The sequence below is a fragment of the Sinohyriopsis cumingii genome, chromosome 1 (assembly GCF_028554795.1).
Source record: "Sinohyriopsis cumingii isolate HCF-2022 chromosome 1, ASM2855479v2, whole genome shotgun sequence".
NCBI lineage: Eukaryota > Metazoa > Mollusca > Bivalvia > Unionida > Unionidae > Sinohyriopsis > Sinohyriopsis cumingii.
In genome coordinates this window covers 58,792,652-58,816,233 of record NC_142961.1, presented here as the reverse complement: position 1 = coordinate 58,816,233, position 23,582 = coordinate 58,792,652, and the positions used below count along the sequence as shown (strand labels likewise).

At 39.7% G+C, this 23,582-nt stretch overlaps 1 protein-coding gene across 1 annotated transcript; it reads right to left on the bottom strand.

Moving 5' to 3' along the window:
- Positions 1 to 222: 222 nt before the first annotated feature.
- LOC149806935 (ceramide kinase-like) lies at positions 223 to 23,118 on the bottom strand. Its single transcript, XM_089959916.1, has 11 exons — positions 22,947 to 23,118; positions 22,131 to 22,319; positions 21,579 to 21,707; positions 20,848 to 20,911; positions 20,309 to 20,454; positions 4,880 to 4,954; positions 4,567 to 4,713; positions 4,160 to 4,360; positions 3,030 to 3,214; positions 2,432 to 2,598; positions 223 to 856 (listed from the first exon to the last, which is right to left on the bottom strand). Exons 1-11 carry the CDS (start codon positions 23,047 to 23,049, stop codon positions 814 to 816), a joined length of 1,449 nt encoding a protein of 482 aa, XP_089816042.1. The 5' UTR covers positions 23,050 to 23,118; the 3' UTR covers positions 223 to 813.
- Positions 23,119 to 23,582: the final 464 nt, after the last annotated feature.

The window sequence follows — 23,582 nt, the reverse complement described above, 5'->3', positions numbered from 1 at the left end:
TTTTCTCTACATAGAAACTAAGGATTTGTCTATACTGATAAATATAGGTTCGAACATGAGCATTCAGAAATTTAAATTTATTGAATTCTTAATATCATAATGGTTGAATAAGTTTACTATGGGAGCTGAATTATTGCCGTGAGTCCTTCTGGATTTGAAGAAAAATACCAACTATCAAGTGTATGTGATAATGGGAGAAGGAAGGAGGAAAGCCGGTGTATGTTACTTTAATCCACTGTTTATAATAAAGTTAGTTGATTCTTGTTCACACTAATACAGATAGGATTTGCAATTTAACAGAAGGTATTTTCTTTCAAGTTTGAAAACTATTATTAGATTCTGATATGCATTTAAAGATTCGTAAGCAAACAAAAATGCAAAAACACAGTGTAAATGTTTTCATAATTTTGTTTGTCATCAGGATATATATGTTATTATTTTCTGCTTGAGGTAGTTTGATGAAACTAATAGTATACGGTCCCGTATCACTAAAATTGCTATTGTACAATATCATGTCAATCGATGTCTAGAATCCCTCGGCAAACAAGTCAAAAACAAAATCATCACTCTCAGCCAGTAGATAACATTCCCTGTAATCCGTGAATAATTGTCGTAATTCCGTTCCGTGCACTCGGTAGAGCATTCTAGCCAATCCTTAAGCTCTTGCTGTCTCCATCATTACATTGTCAGGCTGAGACGATAACGATTGCGGAGATCAAACAGAAGCTCAGACAAAAGTTGATCTTGATTCTTGAATCGGTACATTTGAGACAATGATCAAACGATACAATTGTAAACTCTAGCGTGCTCATGTCATACAACTCTCCCAAATACGGACACTGCGTTATGATGAAGCCTGTAAGAATATAAGATAACGTGTTAGATAACTGAACTTTGTTCCTCAATGTATTGATATTATATGAGTTGGCATGTAAAACACGTGAGAAGTAAAGTATTTTTCTTTTCTATAAGACGATGAAATGAAACTGATTGTAAATCTAAACTAAGAGGGAATTTAAGCACTGAATCAAATCCATTTTACTAGAACTTAAGAACTCATCCAGACCTGTGATCTGATTCCCACTTGTACAGCTCCAAAGTAAAACTTAAAAGTCTACCAACGAGAACGATCAAATAAAAGAAACCATTGCTCAGTGTGTTGATTAAGATTTTAAAATTTGCTGACTTTTTAATTCTCTCAACTTGCCTCACAGATCACACTGGATAGCACATTTGTTTGGAATAAATTAGAAATCCGCCCTCAGGTGGCAGGGTACAGTATCGTAAATTGGCCCCTGGCAAATTTCTTAACCTAAGACTATGGTGTAACCTTTTAAACTATTATTGTTTGCTATATCAAGACATGGATATATTTGTGAACTAGGTGTTTCGGGCTTGTGTTGTTCTTGAATGTCAGGCATGTACACATTCCATAGTTACTCTTCAGTATATTAATAGTGAAATACCAATATTCAGCTAGGAAGAAGAGCTAGCCACCCATAGCAGTAAACACATGGCTTTAGGGCAAGTAGAATATCTCAAAAACGGTTTGGATGACAACTATCTGCGATCGCATCAGCCTGTTTAGTACACACTGTTTTGCAGAAATGCCATCTAGGAAAACGGCTCGTGTTTGCACTATAAGCATCACATGGTGTGAACAATGACCTCCGGACATGACAATTGCAGATATAAATTTGGGGTTGGGGTGCATAAACTTCTTCTGCTATGAACTGCCATTGACTTCTTTGGTCAAGTAGAGAATATTCGTATGCCTTTGTTTTAATATAAGTACCCCAAAATATGGACCTTTTTGACCTCACTTGTGTATTTAATGTTTTATGATTTCTTATACTATGTATTCCTTTAATGTGTACATTCAACAACTTTGCTCAACGTAGATATGAAAACAGTACAAAATGATGACAAAGAAATAAAATGTACAAAATTATTGCTGTGCACACTCATATATTACAGTAGATTATATCTAATATATCAAAACATTACATTCCCAGTGATGGAAGAGCAAATAAAAACAACTTTACTTTTGCCTATATGTCGTGATTTACGACGTAGTTTCTAAGCATCCCTCTGTGCTTTGTCCGAAAACAATATGGCGGCAGCTGGGCACGGTGATGTCATGGTCTTTCTTTAGCAAACAAATTGTAATCAGTACAAGCGCTATTCTGGAAATAAGTATGTCTCTCTTGGAAAAGAAGCAAAGTTGAATCCTTGTTAACCTGTGTTAGGATCTTAACTGTACTTGTTGCCAATTCAACAAAAATATATAACAATGCTGACCAAATTTCACTTCTAATAAGACAACGGACGACGCACGAGGTTTAGTCCTCTATATTAGACATTATGAGGTATGCATCGCGGGGAAATAATAACATGGAACCAAAACCTGATCAAAATTTGAATTACATACCTAACATCAAACTCGGGATATTCAACTCGCAGAGCTTCTCCGTCACAGTTAATGTAATGGGGCTTCTTCAGTTTTTTCTCTCCACAGTCATCTATATAATATGGAGAACATGGCAGCTTTACCCTGTAACCACGGCAACGAATCTCTCGGATAAACTTGAAATCCCACTGAAATGATAAGTACGTGTATCATAAGTAGTTATGGCGTTCTACAAAGATTTGGAAACATGTGTTTGCTGAAACTATACTGTATTTCTTGGTAATAATATTATTTATGCTTTGTATTCTGTACAAACTGTTAGTCTGCAACATACTGGAGTAAACGAATTGGCTTTAAAACGTTAAATTATAATGGTCCATATACAATTTGTTTAGGCGGCTTTCAGCTTTTGTGATATTATTCATTGGGTCACATGGGGCTCTTTATGCTAATATATATGTTTAATTTCAATGTAAAGAACAAGATTTCTCATTCTCGATGCATTATACGACCAAAATCGTGCACACACAACACTGTAGTTCTTTTGTTGTTATTATTATTATTATTATTATTATTATTATTTACTACCATTAATACTGTTTCAAATTATACTACTTACACATCCGGGCTTTTGTTGCTGTAGCAAACTAAGCTGGCTAACATGGCTACTGAAGCTGCATTTGTCGGTAAGCCAAACATGAAGAGCGCCATCTCCGAAATAAGGCACCAAGTTGCCATCCTTTTCTTTCTGAGTTACAACATAACTATCGATCCCGTACACATGACCTGTTTCTTTAAGCCAACCTGAAAAGCGAGTGTTTATTATTATTATTATTATTAGTAGTAGTAGTAGTAGTAGTAGTAGTAGTAGTAGTAGCATAAGTAGTGTTAGTGGTAATAGTAGTAGTAGGAGTAGTAGTGATAGTAGTAGGAGGAGTAGGAGTAGTAATAGTGCTAATAGTAGCAGTAGTAGAGGTGTGGTTAGAGCGTCCGCATCGGATGCGGGAGGTCGTGGGTTCGATCCCTGGTTGAGTCATACCAAAGACTTAAAAAAATGGTACTAAGAGCTGCCTCGCTTGGCGCTCAGCATTAAGAGATTAGTGTTAGGACTGGTAGGCATGCTGTTAGTATAATGTGACTGGGTGGGACATCATGCTACATGTCTGCAGCATGATGCCCCAGTGCTAGACATCACTATAAACTGCCACACTGCAGAGATCATAGCGATAAAACCGAAACATTGTTAAAGCTACGTTACAAATCCAAATCACACACATTACGCACAGTAGTAGAGGTAGTAGTAGTAGTAATAGTAATAGTAGTGGTAGTAGTAGTGATAGTAGTAGTAGTAGTGTTATTGGTAGTAGTAGTAGTAGTGTTAGTGGTAGCAGTAGTATTACGATACAAGACTATATATGAAATTTTTTATTTTGGTGTATTTTTATAACTCCTGTCGTATGTTTAATATAACTGACGACAAAAATGGTTCAACAGAAATAGTAATATTACAAATAACTATAACCATAATTGTAACCTCAGTAACCTCATTATATATCATATGCATACAACAATTTCTCTTTTACAGGACTTGTAAACATTTATATTGGTTTAGAAAAAAAAGACCCACAAGAATCAAATATGAAGAAGCGAACATAAGATACACACGGTTCTGTAAGAATCTGATACATCTCCTCGATAACAATTTTATGAAACAATCAAACAGAACATTTATGACGGTAATTATATTACATTTCCGGCCCTCTTCAAATTCGGGACTCGAGTTCAGTCTCATCACCGCTTTTCCTCCTTGGTAACGCGATGCCGGCAACGACATCTGTCGGGCGAATTTACGAATTTTATGAATAACCTTCACGTTATGTGGTTCCTCTGGAAAGAATTCAACTTCTACATAGACAGATTTTCTCTTCAAAATTGTTCCCAGTGGCACAACTGCAATAAATGTAAAATTGTTCCATCAATGAGTAATTGTTAATCAATATTTTCTTAAAGACAGATAAGTATGATTGTTTATAAATTTGTTTATAGAAAATGGAGATTCAAAACTAAGAGATCTTAAAATTCAAAACTTATAATTATTATAAACCTTGAAGACTTATTATTATTATTATTATTATTATTATCACAAAAAAACTTACTTTTATATCTTTTCGGCCCCAGCCATCTAAATTTCTCGCAATCTTTCATCATATCTCCACAAAGACCAAAGTCTACAATGAGTCCGGCGTAAGAAGAAAGTGCCCTTCCTTGATGGACGCTTACTGCATTCGACAGTAGGTGGTCTCCTGCAAAGTCAAATTAAGATTCCAAAAATAAATGGGCAGTGAAAATGGGTTTGAAAATTACAATAAAACTACATTCACAAATGCAGCTGTTTCATTTCTTTGGACGTTGCTGTATTTTTAATATTTTAGACTTTAGAATAAAGGCTTCCAAGACAAAGACACTTACCAAGAATGATCTTTATTACTGCCGTCTCGACATCGATTGTTCCGTGGAGATACTGCACTAACATGTTTCCAGAGCCTAAAATATAAACATTTGTTGTATTTTTCACACGGAAGAAACACATTATCGATTTTTGTAACAAGCCGAGGTAGCTCAGTGGACTGCATGCCATATCCGTGAAGCATGTTTTCGAATCCCTCCTAGATCAAGCCAGGTCGACTGCCGTTGTGTGTCTCTTGGAATTAAACTTTAGTCACATTGCCTCGACCTGGTATAGCTCGTTATGTGTTGATGTTACGTGAAGCACAAATCGACAACGACATTTTAAGAATGTTAAGCTGTCTTATTACAATAAATCATAAACAGGGTTAGATAAAAAAAACATGGGGAAAAGAGCTTCTTGAATTCCAGATTTCACGTTAATACTTTTAGAAAAACCATCATATCTAAATATCAGTTAGACTGAACACATCGTTCAGCAGCAGAGGGGGCGAATCGGACATTTTGTCCAATCGTTATTTTGCTTAATTATTACTTTCTGCACTCAACGATCTAGTGTCGTCAGCGCCTGGTAAAAAAAAAACAGCAGAGGGGGCGAATCGGACATTTTGTCCAATCGTTATTTTGCTTAATTATTACTTTCTGCACTCAACGATCTAGTGTCGTCAGCGCCTGGTAAAAAAAAAACGACGACGTCGTTGGGGGATCGTCGCGTCGTCATTTGGTTTAATTAACACCTTCTGCGCGTTGATCCCCAGCGTCGTCAGCGTCCGGTAAGCACATCGACGACCGCGTCGATGTCATCGCCCCCTCTGCTGCTAAGTGGTTATTTACAATGAAAATTATTTACAACTAACCGAATATTTGGTCAAGTCCGATACGATATCGTGTCCGAGGATCATGTAAATTTATCGTTATGAATCCATGTGGGGTCGACTGAGCATGACTAAAAAAGTTTCGAAAAACATTAAAGTCCATGTCACCGCCGCACCATGTCTGCCAAATATTTCGTAGCGTGTGTGTATCAACGCCGTTGAATACAGCAAGAATATTGCAGTTATCTCTGATTACTTTTGGAATCTGAGTGTATCGTTGAGTGACATATATCACGTCAGTGTTTTTATGCCTGCCTCTGGAAAATATCCTAGCTGGGTTTTTTTGATTGTCTAACATAACATCATCGTACACGACTAGATTGTTAACGTCGCCATCAATATCATCAATACCCGGTGCATCATTGATATCCGTAATAAACTCAATAACATTTTTTTTAGCGATCGCTGATGCATTCTCGTTGAAATCTTTCAACACCTCGTAGCATCGTTGATCATCTACGCTAGGAGCAACCAAATACAACTTATCCCACTTCATCCATCTCATTATTAAATTGAGTAACAATTGCGTCTTGCCGGATCCAGATGGTCCGATGATAATCATCCGGATCGAGTTTGGTAACGCTGCAACATGCTTAACTGGTTCTCTTGTTTTAGTCGCCGAAAAATCAATTATATTCATATCTCTATACATAAATTATGGATCTATATTGTGTGAAGTGTAGAGTACGTACTGGCACAAATGATATGACAACCGCTACAACAAGAAATAACAGATCGGCCCTTACTGGCAAGTGTGTACAATGCGGTACAAAGAAATTTAGATTTATTTCTATTAGACCCGGAGATGTTTTAAAAAAAAGCGAGGTGGTGACATCGCAGCCAAGTTATCAAAACTCCCCGGAACCCCGTGGGCAAAGTATCCAGGAGAAAAACACCTCCCAGGATATAACTACTGTGGCCCCGGAACACGATTAGATATTAGACTCGATGATCAAAATCAGCCCAAACCCGGTGAGTATCCAATAAACGCTATCGATAAGGCGTGTCATGCTCATGATGTTGCTTACAAAAGTAGCGATCTGCAACAGCGTCATATCGCGGACGTAAAATTAATTCACGCGTTAAATGCTATTCCTGATAAATCCGTCAAAGAAAAATTGGCTTCATGGTTGGTAAAATCGGCTATGAAAGGTAAATTAATGATTGGAAGCGGAGCTTCTCGCGCTGGTAATTGAAAACGCTAGCGTTTATAATAACAACATGGATTCCATCTATTATTCCCCGAGAGGATACTGGAAGGGGAAGGCCGCAATTGGTAAACTCGCAAGCGCTGCAAAGGTAACAAAGGCCACTGCGGTTAATTGGTTATCCAAACAGGCTATATGGCAAATTTATCTACCACCGCCTAAACAAATCAACTTCTCGCGCTTTGATGTCAGCGTACCCAATGAAGTTCATCAGGCTGATATACTATTTTTGCCGCATGACAACGGTTACAAATACGCGCTAACCGTAGTTGATGTTGCGAGTCGATACAAACAAGCGGAGCCGTTAAAAACAAAGTCAGCAACTGAAGTAGCCGCTGCGTTTGAAAGAATTTATCGAAGAGGCCCTCTGCGCTGGCCAAATCTATTACAAGTTGATCCCGGTAGTGAATTTCGCGGCGCTGTTTTATCAACGCTGAAACATCATAGCGTCGCGATACGACGAGGTCATACTGCGCTACATCGTGATCAGGCAATTGTTGAACGATTCAATCGGACTCTCGCTGAACGGTTATTTGGATATCAATACGCGAAGGAATTCATCCAAGAAAAACGATCTCGTGAATGGGTTAAAAGGTTGCCAGGTGTAATTGCAGCGTTAAATAACGAGATTACCCGAGTAATCAACATGAAGCCCAGCGACGCGATTAAATACGAGTATATACCCGGAAAATTAAAAATAAATAGCGTTTCTAAGCCGATTCTTGGCGATGTCACTGTTAGATATCTATATGAACCAGGAGAGCTTGAAGGCGGTAAAAAAAGGGCTACCGATCCTATTTGGAGTGTTACCACACATAACATATCAACGATAACACGATCAACTGGTAGACCACCGATCTATAGACTGGATTCAACTGCTCCTCAGCGCGGATTTACACGCGAGCAACTACAAGTGATACCTAACGATACTCAATTACCCCCACGTGGTCTTAACTAGCGCCGTTGCGTCTATTGCACTCAAGACAGGTCAACCTCACATTGTTTTTGACATGACCGAGACTGTTATCGATCCTATCCACGGTAAATTGGCGAGTGTCTTTATCCGAATAACGCCAACTCATTATACAATTGCAACTCGCGCAGTGATTATTCTGTTGTTGTCGTAGCGAGATTATTAATTCGGCATCAATATCAAAACGCCGCTGTTTTTTTTTATCCTGTTGGCGGTAACCCGAGAGTTTTCTATCAATGACGCTTGCATCGATGGTGACTTTGTCGCCGGCTTCGTCAGTGACTCCGTCACCGGCTCCGTCAACAACAATTCTTCGAAGCTGATTTATCCTTCGTACTCGGGACACTGCAAGATAGACTAGATTCGACCATTCGATGCGATTATCAACCATCCAAACAATTGTGTCCGTGATGGTTAGTCCCTGCGAGGAATGTATTGTTGTTGCGTATCCTAGCGTCCACGGGGATTTATCAGCACGTAGCGCGTCCTCGACGACGCTGATATCAACGAGCACAATATCATTCAGCACAAGAATTTGTTTTTTTGTCCCTGACGCTGTCGGGCCCGGGATTTCAACTTCAATGTTCTGCCGCCGTGTGTCAGCGGGTCTATAACACAACGGCACTGGGCGCGTTGGAAACTTTTCCTTATGCAACGCAAACAACCTCCGCTGAAGTGTGTCTCTGACTATCTTTCTACTCGCTACAATCAAATCGTTTGGTCTCCATGTTTCCCAGAATTCATTCAACGGCGTTTCCGGAATTACCTCGCGGATTATTTCACACTGAATTTTATCCGGCTGTAATCTGATTAGTTTTTTAACCTCGCGCAGTTGTTCATCAAGTGCTCGGTAATCAGTATCGGTTTCTTCATAATAGTCCACGAACCCGCTCAACCAATCATGTGGACCCTCGCCGACAAATGGTGGTGGTTGGCCATGGTCGCCACACATGATTACCGCTGTATTCGCGAGCAGCAACCAATCAAGAAACATTCGTAAAGTATCTAACGAAACAGTACATATCTCATCCCAGATGATAACTTCAGGAATAAATTTTTCACCCATTCGATCAGGAGTCCACTCACCGCCGCTGTATCGAAAAAAGCTGTGATAAGTAACGGCGTCAACATTTCGTTGTTTTATCTCTCGCGCTAGTCTATGGGTCGGTGTAAGCACGATTATACTTGCCCGCGTTCGAAATAATTCAATTGCCCGAGTCGTCTTTCCTGACCCGCCACAGCCGCTTAAATAAACCGTCTTGTGTCTACAAATTGGATCAGAACACGGTGGTGCATTAGACCATTCTGACAATTTATCACCGCGTAGGTAATTGTTCTCAACGATGACATTTGCTGACGGGGAATAATCGCGTCGTATTTCTTCTTTAATTCTCCATGTACCCCAACTCTCGTCCGGACTAGTAAACTCGGTTACGTTTTTCTTATACTTTACGTCAATATAAAATGAATCAACGGCTACTCTAACCGCGGTATCGGGAAATCTATTTATCATCGAGAATAAATTGATAGCGGCGTAACCCAGCATAGACGCCCTCAAATGTGGATACGCGGGGCTGTCTCCATCGCTGTAGGAAACAACTGTACCCAACTTTGTTCCATTGGACAAGAAAGCTGTTTTGCAGTTCACGTATCTATTTTTCGCCACTGCGTCCTTGATTACGAAATCATATTCTGCGTCATCTATAATCAGCCGTGAGCAATATCGTTTGTAATCGCAGTTTTTTCCACCTTGTGTAAACTTACCAATTATTCTTCTACCGAGATCTTTTGCCTCGTGGTTTCGTTGGTTGAATATCCTCCTGGACCATTCGATGATATATTCCTCGTCGGCATCAATGTGTTTTCTGGATTCATCAATTATGCTATCTAGACGCTCTGGTTCTGGTAACCAGACTTCAGTCTGCGCCCGGTATGATATAATCGCGTCACTGACAATCAACGAAACTAGCATGCTACAATCAATCATATACCGTAGCAGCGCTATTGGCAACCACTTCTTTTCAGCTATGTGTCTACCGATCCAAATATAGCAACAGCGATGGAGTCCTGCCGCGAATTCAAATGATACTATGCGAGCGAATCCGGTTAAATCAAAATCAGGCAGTGGTCCATTAATAGCAACACGAGTCATTTCATGTCTGGGGTGTCCAAATCGTTTGAAATACTCAGCGGCGGATCCATACCCGAGAAAACTCGCTGGATAACAGGCAACCATATCAACGGAAATCATAGCGTCGCGGTTGTATTCAGTGTTCCATAGTCCACCGTGATAGTATTCCAAACAACTGGATTGTACATCTGGTAAAAATTCCTTGCGCGTTGGTCTCCACGCATTTTTCCTTGCTGCAACATGAGCTACAACCGATGGAATCGTAAAACAATTTGTTAGCAGTTGTTCATCATGCTCTTCAAATTCCATGGCGGTTTTTTTCATCCTGTTGTGAAATGCTTCAGTACGATATAATTCGCCGTTTGGTCTTACAAACTGATCAAAGGTATCCGCATCGTTTTCAGCGCTGCGAAGTAACCACACTGATACAGGGTCGTTTTTACACAAGTAGGCAATAGCATCAAATAGTTTCCTCTCCGCGAGAAAACCGTCCTTGGAGAATTGTTCTCCCAGGAATTCTTCGGGTATATACTTTACTGTTCTATCCCGTGGAAATATTGTGATCGCGGGCGTCCATGCGTGTTCGTTATGATCAATAATTTTGATTGGGGTTCCCTTCGATTTATACTTTGATTCGTATAATACTTCACCGGTTATCGTTGTAACGGTTATTGGAAATCTCAGCGATGTTTCTAATCTCGCTATGTCGCTGATGGTCGCTCCACGCTCTTTTACGGTTAGTTCCCACTGGTTGATTTTGCTACGTCGTAAATCAGTCAATTTGTTTCCTCGACACGCATTTGTAAAATGCTCTATTATTCGTTCTGCTACACAATTTATCCCGGTTGACTGTTTCATCGGTTTCAGTTTTCCGATATCAGGTTTCTTATTTAACGGGTATATTCCATAAACAACTGCTGTTTCAGGATACGCTCGTTCATAGTATGGTCTGTCAATTCCGGTTAACAACCCCGGCTTGGAGTCGCGGCTGACAATGACTGTTTTCTTGTCGCTGAGAACTGGTTCAAATTTATCACGTATGATCCAATCGCCTGATTTCACCCGGACAATGAATTTTACTCTGAAGAAATATCTTTTACCGTCAAGTTGTGATATTATCGTTGCTGCGCGGTTGTCGTTCATGGTAGCATCAACAATGCCATCAATTCGAAATGTTGACCAACTGTGAGATGCGCCATCACGCTTGAATTCATTGATACAATCGCGTATTTTATTCAACAGGGTTTTATCGTTTATTAACGCTTTTGGTGTGTCCTTGAGGACTCTATCGAGATTGAATTTAATATTTTTCCGGGGCTTAATTGCTGCCAATCTCTCAAACTCATCCATATAATTAAAACAAGTATTTAAATGAAAGAATATAGTATAATGAATCACTGCAAATGGTTGATGATTGGGTCGACAACCCCGTGCAATAAATCATGTAGAGGTGAATTCTGCGGATACCATTTACAAAGCGTTCGTAATGGTTCTCTTGGCCCTCTCCCGTGCTTGGTTTGCCACGTCGGTGTAAGAGGAAAATCACAGTTATGTATTAATTGTGGCGGAAAGCGATACAGGGAACTAAAACGCTATTATGACAAGCGAATTAAAAACGCCGTCATTGACCCTACCGCAGACTTCGTCATCAAAACCCCCCAAGACTACGTTGAAAGATTTATAATTAAACCAAATAATAAATTAGACAAATAGTATTATTATACAAATGGACCAAGAATTTCAGCCGCATCCTGTGCTCGTCAGTTACGAGGCATCTCGCGACGGCATTGTTAGAAACCGCAAACTGAAGAAGCCGGTTGGTACCGTGAATAATCGGGGGTATTTGCAATTTAGTGCTGGAAAGAAGACGTATTTTGTTCACAGGGTGGTATATGAAGCGTTTAACGGATTGATCAAAGATGGCCTCGTTATTGATCACATTAATTCTAATTGTCAAGATAACAGACTGTGTAATCTGCAAGCTATCTCTCAGAGCGAAAATATTAAAAAAGGCCAAACTGGTAAGTGTTCAAATCAAGCAAGAGGTGTCAAATCGTTTAATACATCAACGCACGAGGAAAAAACATTTCACTCCATGCATGCGGCAGGAAAATATTTCGACATTTGTAGGGCCTCAGTACGATTTGTTGCAGAACGAGTATATCAAACAGCGATCTCAAAAAGGACCGGACACAGAATTCGATTTTCATATGTAAATATCAGCGAGTGACGAAGTCACCGGCGCCTATGGCGCTGACAAGGCCACCGGCGCTGACAATAAATTGTCCGTTCCGGAAGAAAACAAAGTATGAACACCTCGGAATTGATACACGGGGTTTTCATTTTTTTTTATTTAAAAACAAGATGTTTTATAAGAATAATGAATATCGAAGACATCAATAATATATTAGCCGAGATTTCAAAATTAAAAAATCAAGGAATTGAATTATCTGATGGTCTCGACAGTGAAAAAATATTATCCGATTATGAGATTATTAACGAACAGTCGAAACGGGGGCGTTTTACCCTGGCCCGCGAGTACTTTTTTATAAAACGATTACAACATACGATTAATGAAAACTTGTACCACAATGACGCAAATGCATTCATTGGACTATTTACTGCCGTTGAAATAATACGAAAAAAACTCGGACGTGTTTATGAACGACGCCGGGAGATTTCTAGTAAGATCAAAAACATTAGAAGGATTATAGACGAAAACTCCGGCGAGAAATTAGAAATTGCTTCGCAATTGCAATAATGGTAGGCGAATCACTTACTACTCGGCTAGCCAGAGAGCGGCTAGCAGCGCTTAAAAAGTTTATACCGTTACGAGACAGGGTCCGAGAACAACTTCAAACGCGGCAGCAACTACAAACCGATTTTACTGTTGGAAGCGAACAACTCTTTGCCCCGGTAACTAAAGCGACCAAAGATGTTACGGCGGCAACTGTACCCGTTCTTGGTGCGCTTGAAAAGATAGCGGCTCAGACCGAACAAACAAAAAGGTCTTTAGAAACACTTCCTGCAAAAATAGCGGCTGCTACAACACGGAGGCCGCCACCACTCGCTATAACCGAACCACAAGAACCCTATGTTACAATGGCCGATGAAGAAGAACTAGGTGCTACTGCGAAAGAACCGGAAGAAGAAATACCAGAAGAGGAAATACCAGAAGAAGAAATACCGGAAGAAAAAGAGGGGAATATACCCCGTATTGTACTCAAGAAGAGCACAATAGATGAAATTAGAGGCTTCAGCAGCAGGGAAGAATTAATTAATTTTGCTGCCAACAATTTTGCTAAGAGCATACGAGATAAGAAGCATATCAATAGCGGTTACGAGAAAAATATAAAGTCGTTAAAGGACTGGGCAAGAATAGTGTATTTAGCGAGTAAACATAAAGAAGCATTACCACATCGTGGTGATCCCGATTACGATGAATTCCACAAGGAAGTTAAGAGTATAACACCAAAAAAAGGAAAAGGATACCCTGTTGGTAAAGAATCCTACGGCGTTACCTGTCCTGGTAGTGTTCTCAGTGATATATCACGGCTAGAGGTACTAATTGGAGGAAAACGAGCCGGAAATAACTCTCCGGAAATAATCAATGAAGCCGCTGATATTTGCAAGCGGTTATTTGCAGGCGATATTATGGACATTAATGCATATCGAACGCTCATAGACGAACTCGTGGATGATTAATTGGAAAACTGGTGTTTTTAATAAGGATGATCATACACTACAACCATGATAAACCAGTACTCGTCTACGTGGTAAACTCGCGATTGCCTGTTTACCGCGCGTACTATGGAGATGGTCTCGGTAGCACCATTGCGGGGTTATTTACAAGAATGGCTCCAAAAGTAGCGCCGTTAGCCAAACAATTAGGAATGAAGGCTATTGATGTTATTCGTGATAAGGGTATTAGTGCCATTGGAGATGTTGCCGGAAAGGCGCTTTCAGCCGCGCGGGACAAACTAATGTCATTGGTGAAATCCAAGAGAAAAAAACAGAAACCACCGGTAATGCCATCAACGACAGTGATGCCTGCAAATGTCAGTAAAGTAATAAATAACGCCGTGGAAGAAAAATTAGAGTCGTTGGCGGCTCAGCCATCCGCCGATGCGGCAACCAACGCGCTCATGAACGCGATAGCGGGGAGTGGTTTAAATTCAAAGAATTTACGACGAAAAAATCGCAATTGAAAACATCAACATGATAAATAATAGAATGTTTGCGCGAACCGCTGATCCCGCGTTTGATATGGACGCCCCAGTGCGCAGGGATGATTCTGTCCGTGATTATCAATTTTATTCTTATTATGCAGCGCAACCCGACCTACGATCGCGAATTGAACTTCAAGTCCAAGATACCAGTAAATATTTTTTGCCGTGTGAAGCGTTTATCGAAATCGAGGGAGAACTCGTGACAAATGCCGCCGATAATGCACCATACGCAGATGACCATCGTGTTCGAGTTGGCTTCGTCAACAACGGTATCATGGCGTTATTTGAGAGCGCCAGATATCTTATTGACGGGCGAGAAATTGAATCAATAGAACGCGAGGTTGATGTTGCAACGACGATAATTGGGTTAGCGAGATACTCGGATGATTATACAAGATCGGCGGGCCCATCTATGATGTTTGCGAAGGACACCACCAATAACGCTGACCATATTCAGTACATCAACGTGCTGGCGGAAAAAAATACCGCAACTGACCCACAGGCTGAAGCAGCCAATCCAGACCGCAGAGCAAGACCAGGCGCTAATTTCAATATTATAAAAAGCACCAACAATGATTACAATCTAGGATTCGCAGCACGAGTAGGAATGTTGCAAGGACCACGCCGACAGTTTTCATGCGCGATTCCACTCCATCACATATTTGGATTCTGCAGAAATGTCAGAAAAGTTATCTATGGAGCCAAGCATACAATCGCGCTGACGCGAAGGGGCGATGATAACAATGCAATATGGCGTGCTGCTGGCGTCACTGCCGGTAAAGTCATTTTAACTAAAATGGCATTGTGGATGCCGGTGCTGACTCCATCAGTTACCACGGAAGCACGATTGTTAGCATTTATGGAACAGGGAGGGAAATCGTTGTTGAGTTGGCTAGCGGTAACAACTGATGCTAAAGAAGATAACGTCGCCGATACGTTTACATGGCACCTGGCATCAAAACAGGGTGTTTCAGCCCCGCGTCATATATTCATAGCGCTGCAGAATAGGGAACGATTGGGCAGTCAAGAACGCAGCCATATGATATTTGATCAATTAGGAGTCAGGGATGTTTCGCTGAGAATAAACGGACAACAGGAACCATCCGAGGATATACAGCTTAATTACGGCGACAACCATATCGCACGTGTGTACCATCGATTGCTGTCGTATATGGGTCGTGATCAAAACGTCGACACTGGTTTGCAAATATCACAACTTGATTTTAAAAACCTGTATCCGATTTATTATTTTTCGCTGGAACATCTTGATTTAACGAGACAATCCGTCGTTGATATACACTTCAGAGCTCGTATAGCCCCGGGTGGCGCCGATTATAGAGCGGTTGCTGTCATTCTCAGCGATAAATCAATGCTGTTGGAAGGCGTTGGTGGACGAATGAGAATCGTTGATGCGCCAGTGGAAAACATGTAATTGAAAACATAAACGCGTTTACAATAAAAATGTCGTATAGTGTTGTCGGTGTAGAGTTGACCGATGGTCAAGTCAAGAAATTACGATCAAAGTCGGCTAAACAATGCGGAACCACAATAACGCTGAAGCCGTCGCAGATGGCGGGTGGTAATCATAAGATATCGTTGACGGCGCGTCAAATAAAACATTTCAATGATGCGATGAAGAATAAAAAGGGTGTTCAAATAGATTTTTCGGCCGCAGCAATTAAAAACATGGAAAAGACCGGTGGGATATTTCCGCTGTTAGCTGCGATTCCGGCATTGATTGCCGCGGCCGCACCAGCAGTGGCTAAGGCGGCGGTGTTGGGGGCCGTTGGTACCGCGGCGGGGATGGCATTGAAGAAGGCAACCGGGAAAGGCTACAAAAAAAAACGACCCGTAGCCGGAAAGGGTCTAAGACTACCGGGAACCCCGTATTCATGGTATTCGGGAAAGGGTCTAAGACTACCGGGAACCGTTTATTGACTCGGGAGTCAATGACTCCTGAGTCTATGACTCCAATGTCTAATTTTGATTTAATAGACGCCGCAAACGCGTTAGCGATAAAAAACTTCAGAGGTGTTTTTATGAGGGATCAATTACCGGCGGCCCCAAGGAATACTGAAACAGGCATAATTAACCTCGATGGGTCCGCCGGAGCGGGAACTCATTGGGTTGCGTACGCGATTGATCCGCGTGCGATCGTCTATTTTGATTCATACGGGTTAGCCCCGCCAAAAGAGTTCATGCGGTATATCAGGGCGTGTTCAGCCCGGGTTTTTTATTCCACGCTGCCAACACAGCGATTAAGTGACCCACCGATATGTGGCCGTGAGGTATTGAACGTACTTGCGGCGATTTCATCATCGCGAAAACCACCTCATGTGGTTGTAAACGAATACACTAGTGGGGTCGTAGAAGCTCAACGGATTTTAGAGAATAACATTTACAATAATAATGATTGATATTTGGGGACGATCGGTTTCGGCGCTGAAAGAATCCACGGAAACAGCCGCCACCGATGACATAAAAAAACTAATTGAGGATGAAATCGCTGATACGTTGAACTTAACCAGTGTTGACCCAGATGAAATAGTTGTATTTCAAGACCGCCAGGGTAAATTGAAATCCGGTAATGTGTCACTGAATGATGTTTTAATACGACAGCGTGATGCCGACGAGAACACTATCGCGCTGTATACCAGCGACGGACGACTCAAACCGGGTCGAAATATAGTGGAGATAGAGAGAATGATAGAATTAATCCGAGACGGTGGTATAAGGTTGAATAGATCAATAATCGAACTCGAAGGGCATGTGAAAACAACTATCGATAGATTTTTTGGGTACCCGATAGTATTCGAACCAAATCTTGCAACAATAAAAAATACTATTTTGGAGTTTACGACGCTGTCGGGCCAATTTTACACGTTACGAAAAAATGTTAACAGGATCGATGACAACTTTGATAAATTCCTTGGTAAAAAAAATACCAAGCCGGATGAAATCACAATAACTATAAATGATATCACTGCGTATGGACAGGAAATAGAAACAATCAAAACTGATGTTGCAACAAACAAAAAGGGTGTAGACGCGCATGAACGGGAAATAGAAATAATCGGCGCTAATGTTGCAACGATCATAAATAATGTAGACTCGCATGGACGGAAAATAGAAACAATCAAAACTGATGTTACAACGATCATAAATAATATAGACGCGCATACACAGGAAATAGGAATAATCAAAACTGATATTGAAGCGAACAAAAAGGGTGTGGACGCGCATACACAGGAAATAGGAACAATCAAAACTGATGTTGAAGCGAACAAAAAAAATGTAGACGCGTATTGGCGGGGAATAGGATTAATCAAAACTGATGTTGCAGCGAACAAAAAAGGTATAGACGTGCATACATATGAAATAGAAACAATCAAACTTGATGTTGCGGCGAACAAAAAAAGTATGACCGAGAATACACGGGAAATAGAAACAATCAAAACTAATGTTGTAACGATCATAAATAATGTAGACGCGCATAGACAGAGAATAGAAACAATTAACACTAATGCTATAGCGAGCAAAAAAAGTATAGACGTGCATGAAGGGGAAATAGAAGTACTCAAAATTAATGTTATAGCGAACAAAAAAAGTATAGACACGCATATACAGGAAATAAATACACTCATTACTAGGGTTGCAGCGAACAAAAAAGATGTGGACACGCATATACAGGAAATAGGAACGATTAAAACTGATGTTGAAGCGATTAAAGACGGGCTACCGAGAGTAGCAGAGCAATTCGAAAAAATAAAAACCCCTCATGAGAACATCATCAACACAGTATACACAATTCGGCATGGATCATTCGATTGGACTCCTACACAGAATACAGTAAATATCACCGCAACTGTTAAGGGTATTTATCGACTGACACTGGTTTCAATGATGCAGTTTAATATATTATCGTCGAGTTCATCCGGGTTTAACAATACAATATCAACAATTATAAACAAGAACGCAACTGAACAGTTTACAATTTATGCCGTTGATAGAAATCTAGCCCGGGCAAACATTACATGGTATGTGGAATTTGCGGCGAATCTAAGTAATTAAAAACACTAGCTCTTTTAAAATAAAATGACCACCAGGGTAATTGAATCAGAGGTATCACCGACGTCACATCAATATCGATTCGATACCGCAAAAGAATTCTCCGCGAATTTGAAAACGCTTTCCGAACAATACCGTGCAAAAATAAAAAAATACCGCAGAAAAATAACCGCCATCGACGCGGTCGTGTACTCGGTGTCGGGCATAGTAGCCGGTACCGGTGTTATTTTATCCACGGTGACCACGATAGCCCCGATCGCTGTTCCAATCGCTATCTCCGCGATGACAACAATTGCTGGAGTCGCCAACGCAATCACTAGGAAGATATCATCGTGTTTTCAGAAAAAACTCAACGAGTATACAGTAAAACATCAAATAGTATCCGACGCGTACTCGAAATTATCCGGGTTGATCTCGTTGTCAATTGATAATTTGTTCGTATCCGATGTTGAATTCTCCACGATGGTCCAGTTATATAGCTCCGCGATGTCAAAAATCGAGGATTTTCAACTGGAAGCCGAAACCACCTGGTTGTTAAAATTAGACACTAAAAACAACGAATAATAATAATGTCGCTGAACCCCGAAGGGTCTCAATTACTTCAGCGGATCGCGGAGAACACCACTCCGGTACAAACAAATATGATATCAATAACGTCAACGAAACCCGAATTCAGTGTAAACTTTCCATCACCGGTTCCAGTAAAGGAAATAGCACTGGCAAAATTGCGAGTATATCACAGTTGGCCTAATATCCGAGCGGACGCATTTAACGGACAACAACCTAATAACTCGCTGGTTTTTGCACGGACAAATAAACCCGATGGGACCCCAGACTGGGAGGAGGTTACAATACCAACTGGGTCATACCAAATAGAACAAATCAATAAAGAATTTCAACGCAGGATAAAATCGATCACAGGAAAGGAATCAAAAATCGCTATTACGGTTCATGAACCGACGTTATCGTCGACGATTGAAATAAGCACACCGGGGTATATGGTTGATATTTATAACAGTTCAATAAGAACCATACTAGGATGGCCTGAGAATCCACCCGCGGACACCCCCCCATCAACTATCCTCAGACACGATAACGGAGATGGTGGTAGGCATATTGCTCCATACAACGTAAATATTGCATCGGTGATAGCGATTAATCTAGTGTGTGATGCTATCGAAGGAAGTTACCAGGTAGATACCAAGCAATCAAATCAGGCTCAACAGGGATATATCCTTTATTCGTTTTCACCAACAGCCCCTCCGGGATTTTTAATCGTTGAGAGTCCGATTAATCCGGTCTATATGCGATGCCATGATCGGTTTTTAACGAGAATTAATTTTAGAATTACCGATCAGTCAAATAACCTAATTGATCTGCAAGAGGAGGAGTTAGTGATCACTCTGTTTGTAAGATCATAAAGACTTTCATTGTAAATAACCACTTAGCAGCAGAGGGGGCGATGACATCGACGCGGTCGTCGATGTGCTTACCGGACGCTGACGACGCTGGGGATCAACGCGCAGAAGGTGTTAATTAAACCAAATGACGACGCGACGATCCCCCAACGACGTCGTCGTTTTTTTTTTACCAGGCGCTGACGACACTAGATCGTTGAGTGCAGAAAGTAATAATTAAGCAAAATAACGATTGGACAAAATGTCCGATTCGCCCCCTCTGCTGCTGGTTCTGTTTTTTTTTTAATGCTCAAATCTTTAACGGTAAAATTTAATTTTTGGGAAGTTTTGAACACATCGTTTATTTAGGGAATCTTTGAACGACATTTTATAATATTTAATTTGTCATCAATGTTGACGGTGATTTATTTGGAATCATTGATAGCACTGATATCGTTGTGTTTCTCTATCTTTGTCTTTCTCTACCAACAGATGGCGATGTAGTCGCTTAAGATGCGAGATATAGCACAGAGAGAGAGAGAGAGAGTTACCTGCTGAAATTATGCCTATTGGTAACGTGGACGCTAATAATGATACATCTGCGTCATTATAGTCCACATGGGCGTCCTTCTGTAACTTCAGCAACAGTCCGTTCATACACTCAGAAAACATACCATCACCACCGATTGCTACAAGACTGTAAAAAAATTAAAAATAAATTAAAATTAAGACAAAATATAAATACAGACTGTCTTTTTAATACAAACTCATGATGTGTGTGTGTCTGTCTGTCTGTGTGTGTGTGTATGTGTGTGTGTGTGTGTGTGTGTGTGACAACCAGGTAAATGATTTTATCCCAATACTTTTTGTTAAGACAATTAATTTCCATCTGAAACAGATGTGGTATTACTGACAAGGTTACTCTTTTCTGGCTGATAACCAGGTAAATGATTTTATCCCAATACTTTTTATTAAGAGAATGAAACAGATATGGTCTTTATATTTTTTTAGTACAGAAACGCATGAGGGGTAAATAAAACAACAACAAATGAACAAGATCTTGGGGGCGAATATTTAGTAGACAACTTACCCATCCAAGAGTCGTAGATCATAATTTTCTAGCAGTTCTATTGGCTGACCGGGCCTTTCTGTTTCTGAATAGACAAACAAATTAATATTGTTAGTTAACTTCATATATAACTCTGATGTGTGTGATATACATGTGCTCTGTATATGCCCTACCTCTAGTTTATATGTACAGAAGAAGTTACTTTTTAAATGACAGTTGTAAAGAGATTTGTTACTGTTCATTGAATATCTGGTGAAAGTTATTTTCAGTGGCAAATATGATCTGTTGTACCCTACAGCTACTGTAACATTAAGAATGCATGCAGTATGTCATTTCACGCTGTAAAGATTATCGTTTCACTATAACTACTGGGATGAGACGACACTGAACATTGTTTTATAACGCTAGAGGGATTCTTTCTCTAACCTCTCCGCCTACATCAGTGGTTTTTACCTTGCTGCCTGAAAGGTGCGTACAAAAAGGTATAGACTAATAATTTGCATTTAAACACGTTTGACCTAATTAGTCTAAGAATGTCGCAACCAATCTGACAGTACAATAAGTGGGACTGGCGTCAGCTGAATTTACAAAATTAAGTTAAACCTTATTGAATGTTGCATGTTCTATTACTCGTCGGGTAGATCGATCAATGTATGCAGAGACAAACAAGCGGGTTAATTAATTATTAATTAATTGAGACATAGACACAAAAAGCCAGACAAATAGAAGGACAGACAAAATGACATACTTGCCTATAACTTTGAGCGATATATCACACAGTTCAAACAAAGGTTTCACCATATTGTCGAAAATATCTATGGCCTTTCTACGACCACTGTTGGGATTGACAAAAACCAGTAGCCGTTTTGGGCGGTGAAAGCCTGGAAGGTAAAATAAATCAATTAATTAAATAGTTTCAATTAAAGTATAGATACAAATGTCGTCCAGTTCAGGCGAAGTACGTAAATACGGAATGCAAAGAGAGTACAAAGCTGTTATCAGTCATCAAAGTGGTTTAATTTATTGTTTCTCTGGAATGGGTCAGCGAAATGTCCCACGAGTACAAAATTTTCCATTACATATTTCTTAAAACTGTACATCAAGTTGCCTTGGAGTGTCATATTACTGTTAATATCATGATCTTTTTTCTCCGTCCTTCAACCTCTCTCTCTCTCTCTCTCTCTCTCAGATTATACAAATAGAGCGTGATTGAATTGATATAGGAAAATGCTATATTTTTCTCAAACAAGGTTATATATTGTATGTATATGCCTCTGCATTAATTCCAAATTAAGTGTACATACTCTTTAAAATACCGTCAACTGCAACCTTTAATCGCATATGTTGATCACCTTCACCCGTTATGGTGCAATGTTTAGTCCTATGAATTTTTCCTTTGCCTTGAACAATATAATGAAGAACCAGATATGACTTGAGAGTTCCTGCCTTCACGTGATCTTTCAGAGCCAAAACTTCACTCATTTTCAAGCACACTGAAATGAATTTTGTAAATAAATAATCACCTATTACTTAATATTAGCATGAAAATCAACATTTAATTATTTTCACCCCGTCACCACTTAAACAGAACGACTACTACCACTTTGAAATTAATATAATATTACCATTAATTTTGCTGCTACTTTTTTATGATTGCTCAATCCCATTGTAGCTGTAAATTACTGAATGCGTCTCTTTGCATGTTTGACACCTGATTGCTTTAATCTTTTATGAAAATTTAATTTAGTTTTGCTTACCAATACCTATTACTGATACACTTTCAGCTGTATAATTCTGAAAGAAAGAAAGAAAGAAAGCGAGAAAGAAAGAAAGAAAGAAAGAAAGAAAGAGAAAAAAGAAAGGAAGAAAGAATTGGTATGTATATTGTTTGACCGTGCCGCTCTATAGAATATTAATAATTTTAACTTTGTAAATTTATTTTCATTTTCAAATTGTATGTTTTTTAATAAAATATATTAGAAAATAAGGAGGCATATTATATGTGTCTATTTTTTTGAAATGCTTAATTTTTCAGGATCGGAAATATTTCACTATCTTCACAATTAGGCACAAAAAACGAAAATAATTTTCTTCGTATAAAAGGAGAAAAAGAAACTCACTGTGTTTGCCTGATCCAGAACTATTCCCACAACTGAAATAATTTTTATTTCCATCATAATGTAAAATACAATGACTTTCGTGTATCTCCATGATTCCATCCATTACCAAGTATTTTCTTCTAGCTGTGTAATACTAACGTTTACGCACAGTTTCAACGTGTCTACAGACTAAAGTGAGGCTAGAGTTAGACTGTCGTTGATTTATAGTTTTAGCTCAAATCTAAATATATCAGCGAACCACATAGCATAGCCCACGCGATGTTGTCAGTTTTTACCCTGCGATGGGATTTTCCTAATATGTAAGTACTAATTAATCGGTAACCTAATTTATAACTGTAGTTCAGCTAAAGCCGGATCAAAGCATATATTATTGTACTTCACACGAAGCAAATGCCGAGGGAAACCACCTGATATGCTATTCTGATCCGCTTCCACTTGGTTCATCGTGCTTTTGTTTACGTAGTTAAGAACTCTCATGACAAAAATCCACAACTTTTTCTTTCCTTTCTACCTGATTGTAAAGACGAAAAGGTGATAAATAAAATGTTATCGTGATGCTCTTTGTATCTTATCTAATTTCAATCATCTTATAGAAATTGTCATATTAGGATAATGCATGCATGCAAAAATGTTTGC

Coding starts and splice junctions, on each gene's coding strand:
- LOC149806935 (XM_089959916.1), bottom strand. CDS start 23,049: ATGGATGGAATCATGGAGATACACGAAAGTCATTGTATTTTACATTAT. Junction 4,361..4,566: donor GGGGCCGAAAAGATATAAAA/GTAAGTTTTTTT, acceptor CATTTATTGCAG/TTGTGCCACTGGGAACAATT. Junction 857..2,431: donor TATCCCGAGTTTGATGTTAG/GTATGTAATTCA, acceptor ATATTCTTACAG/GCTTCATCATAACGCAGTGT.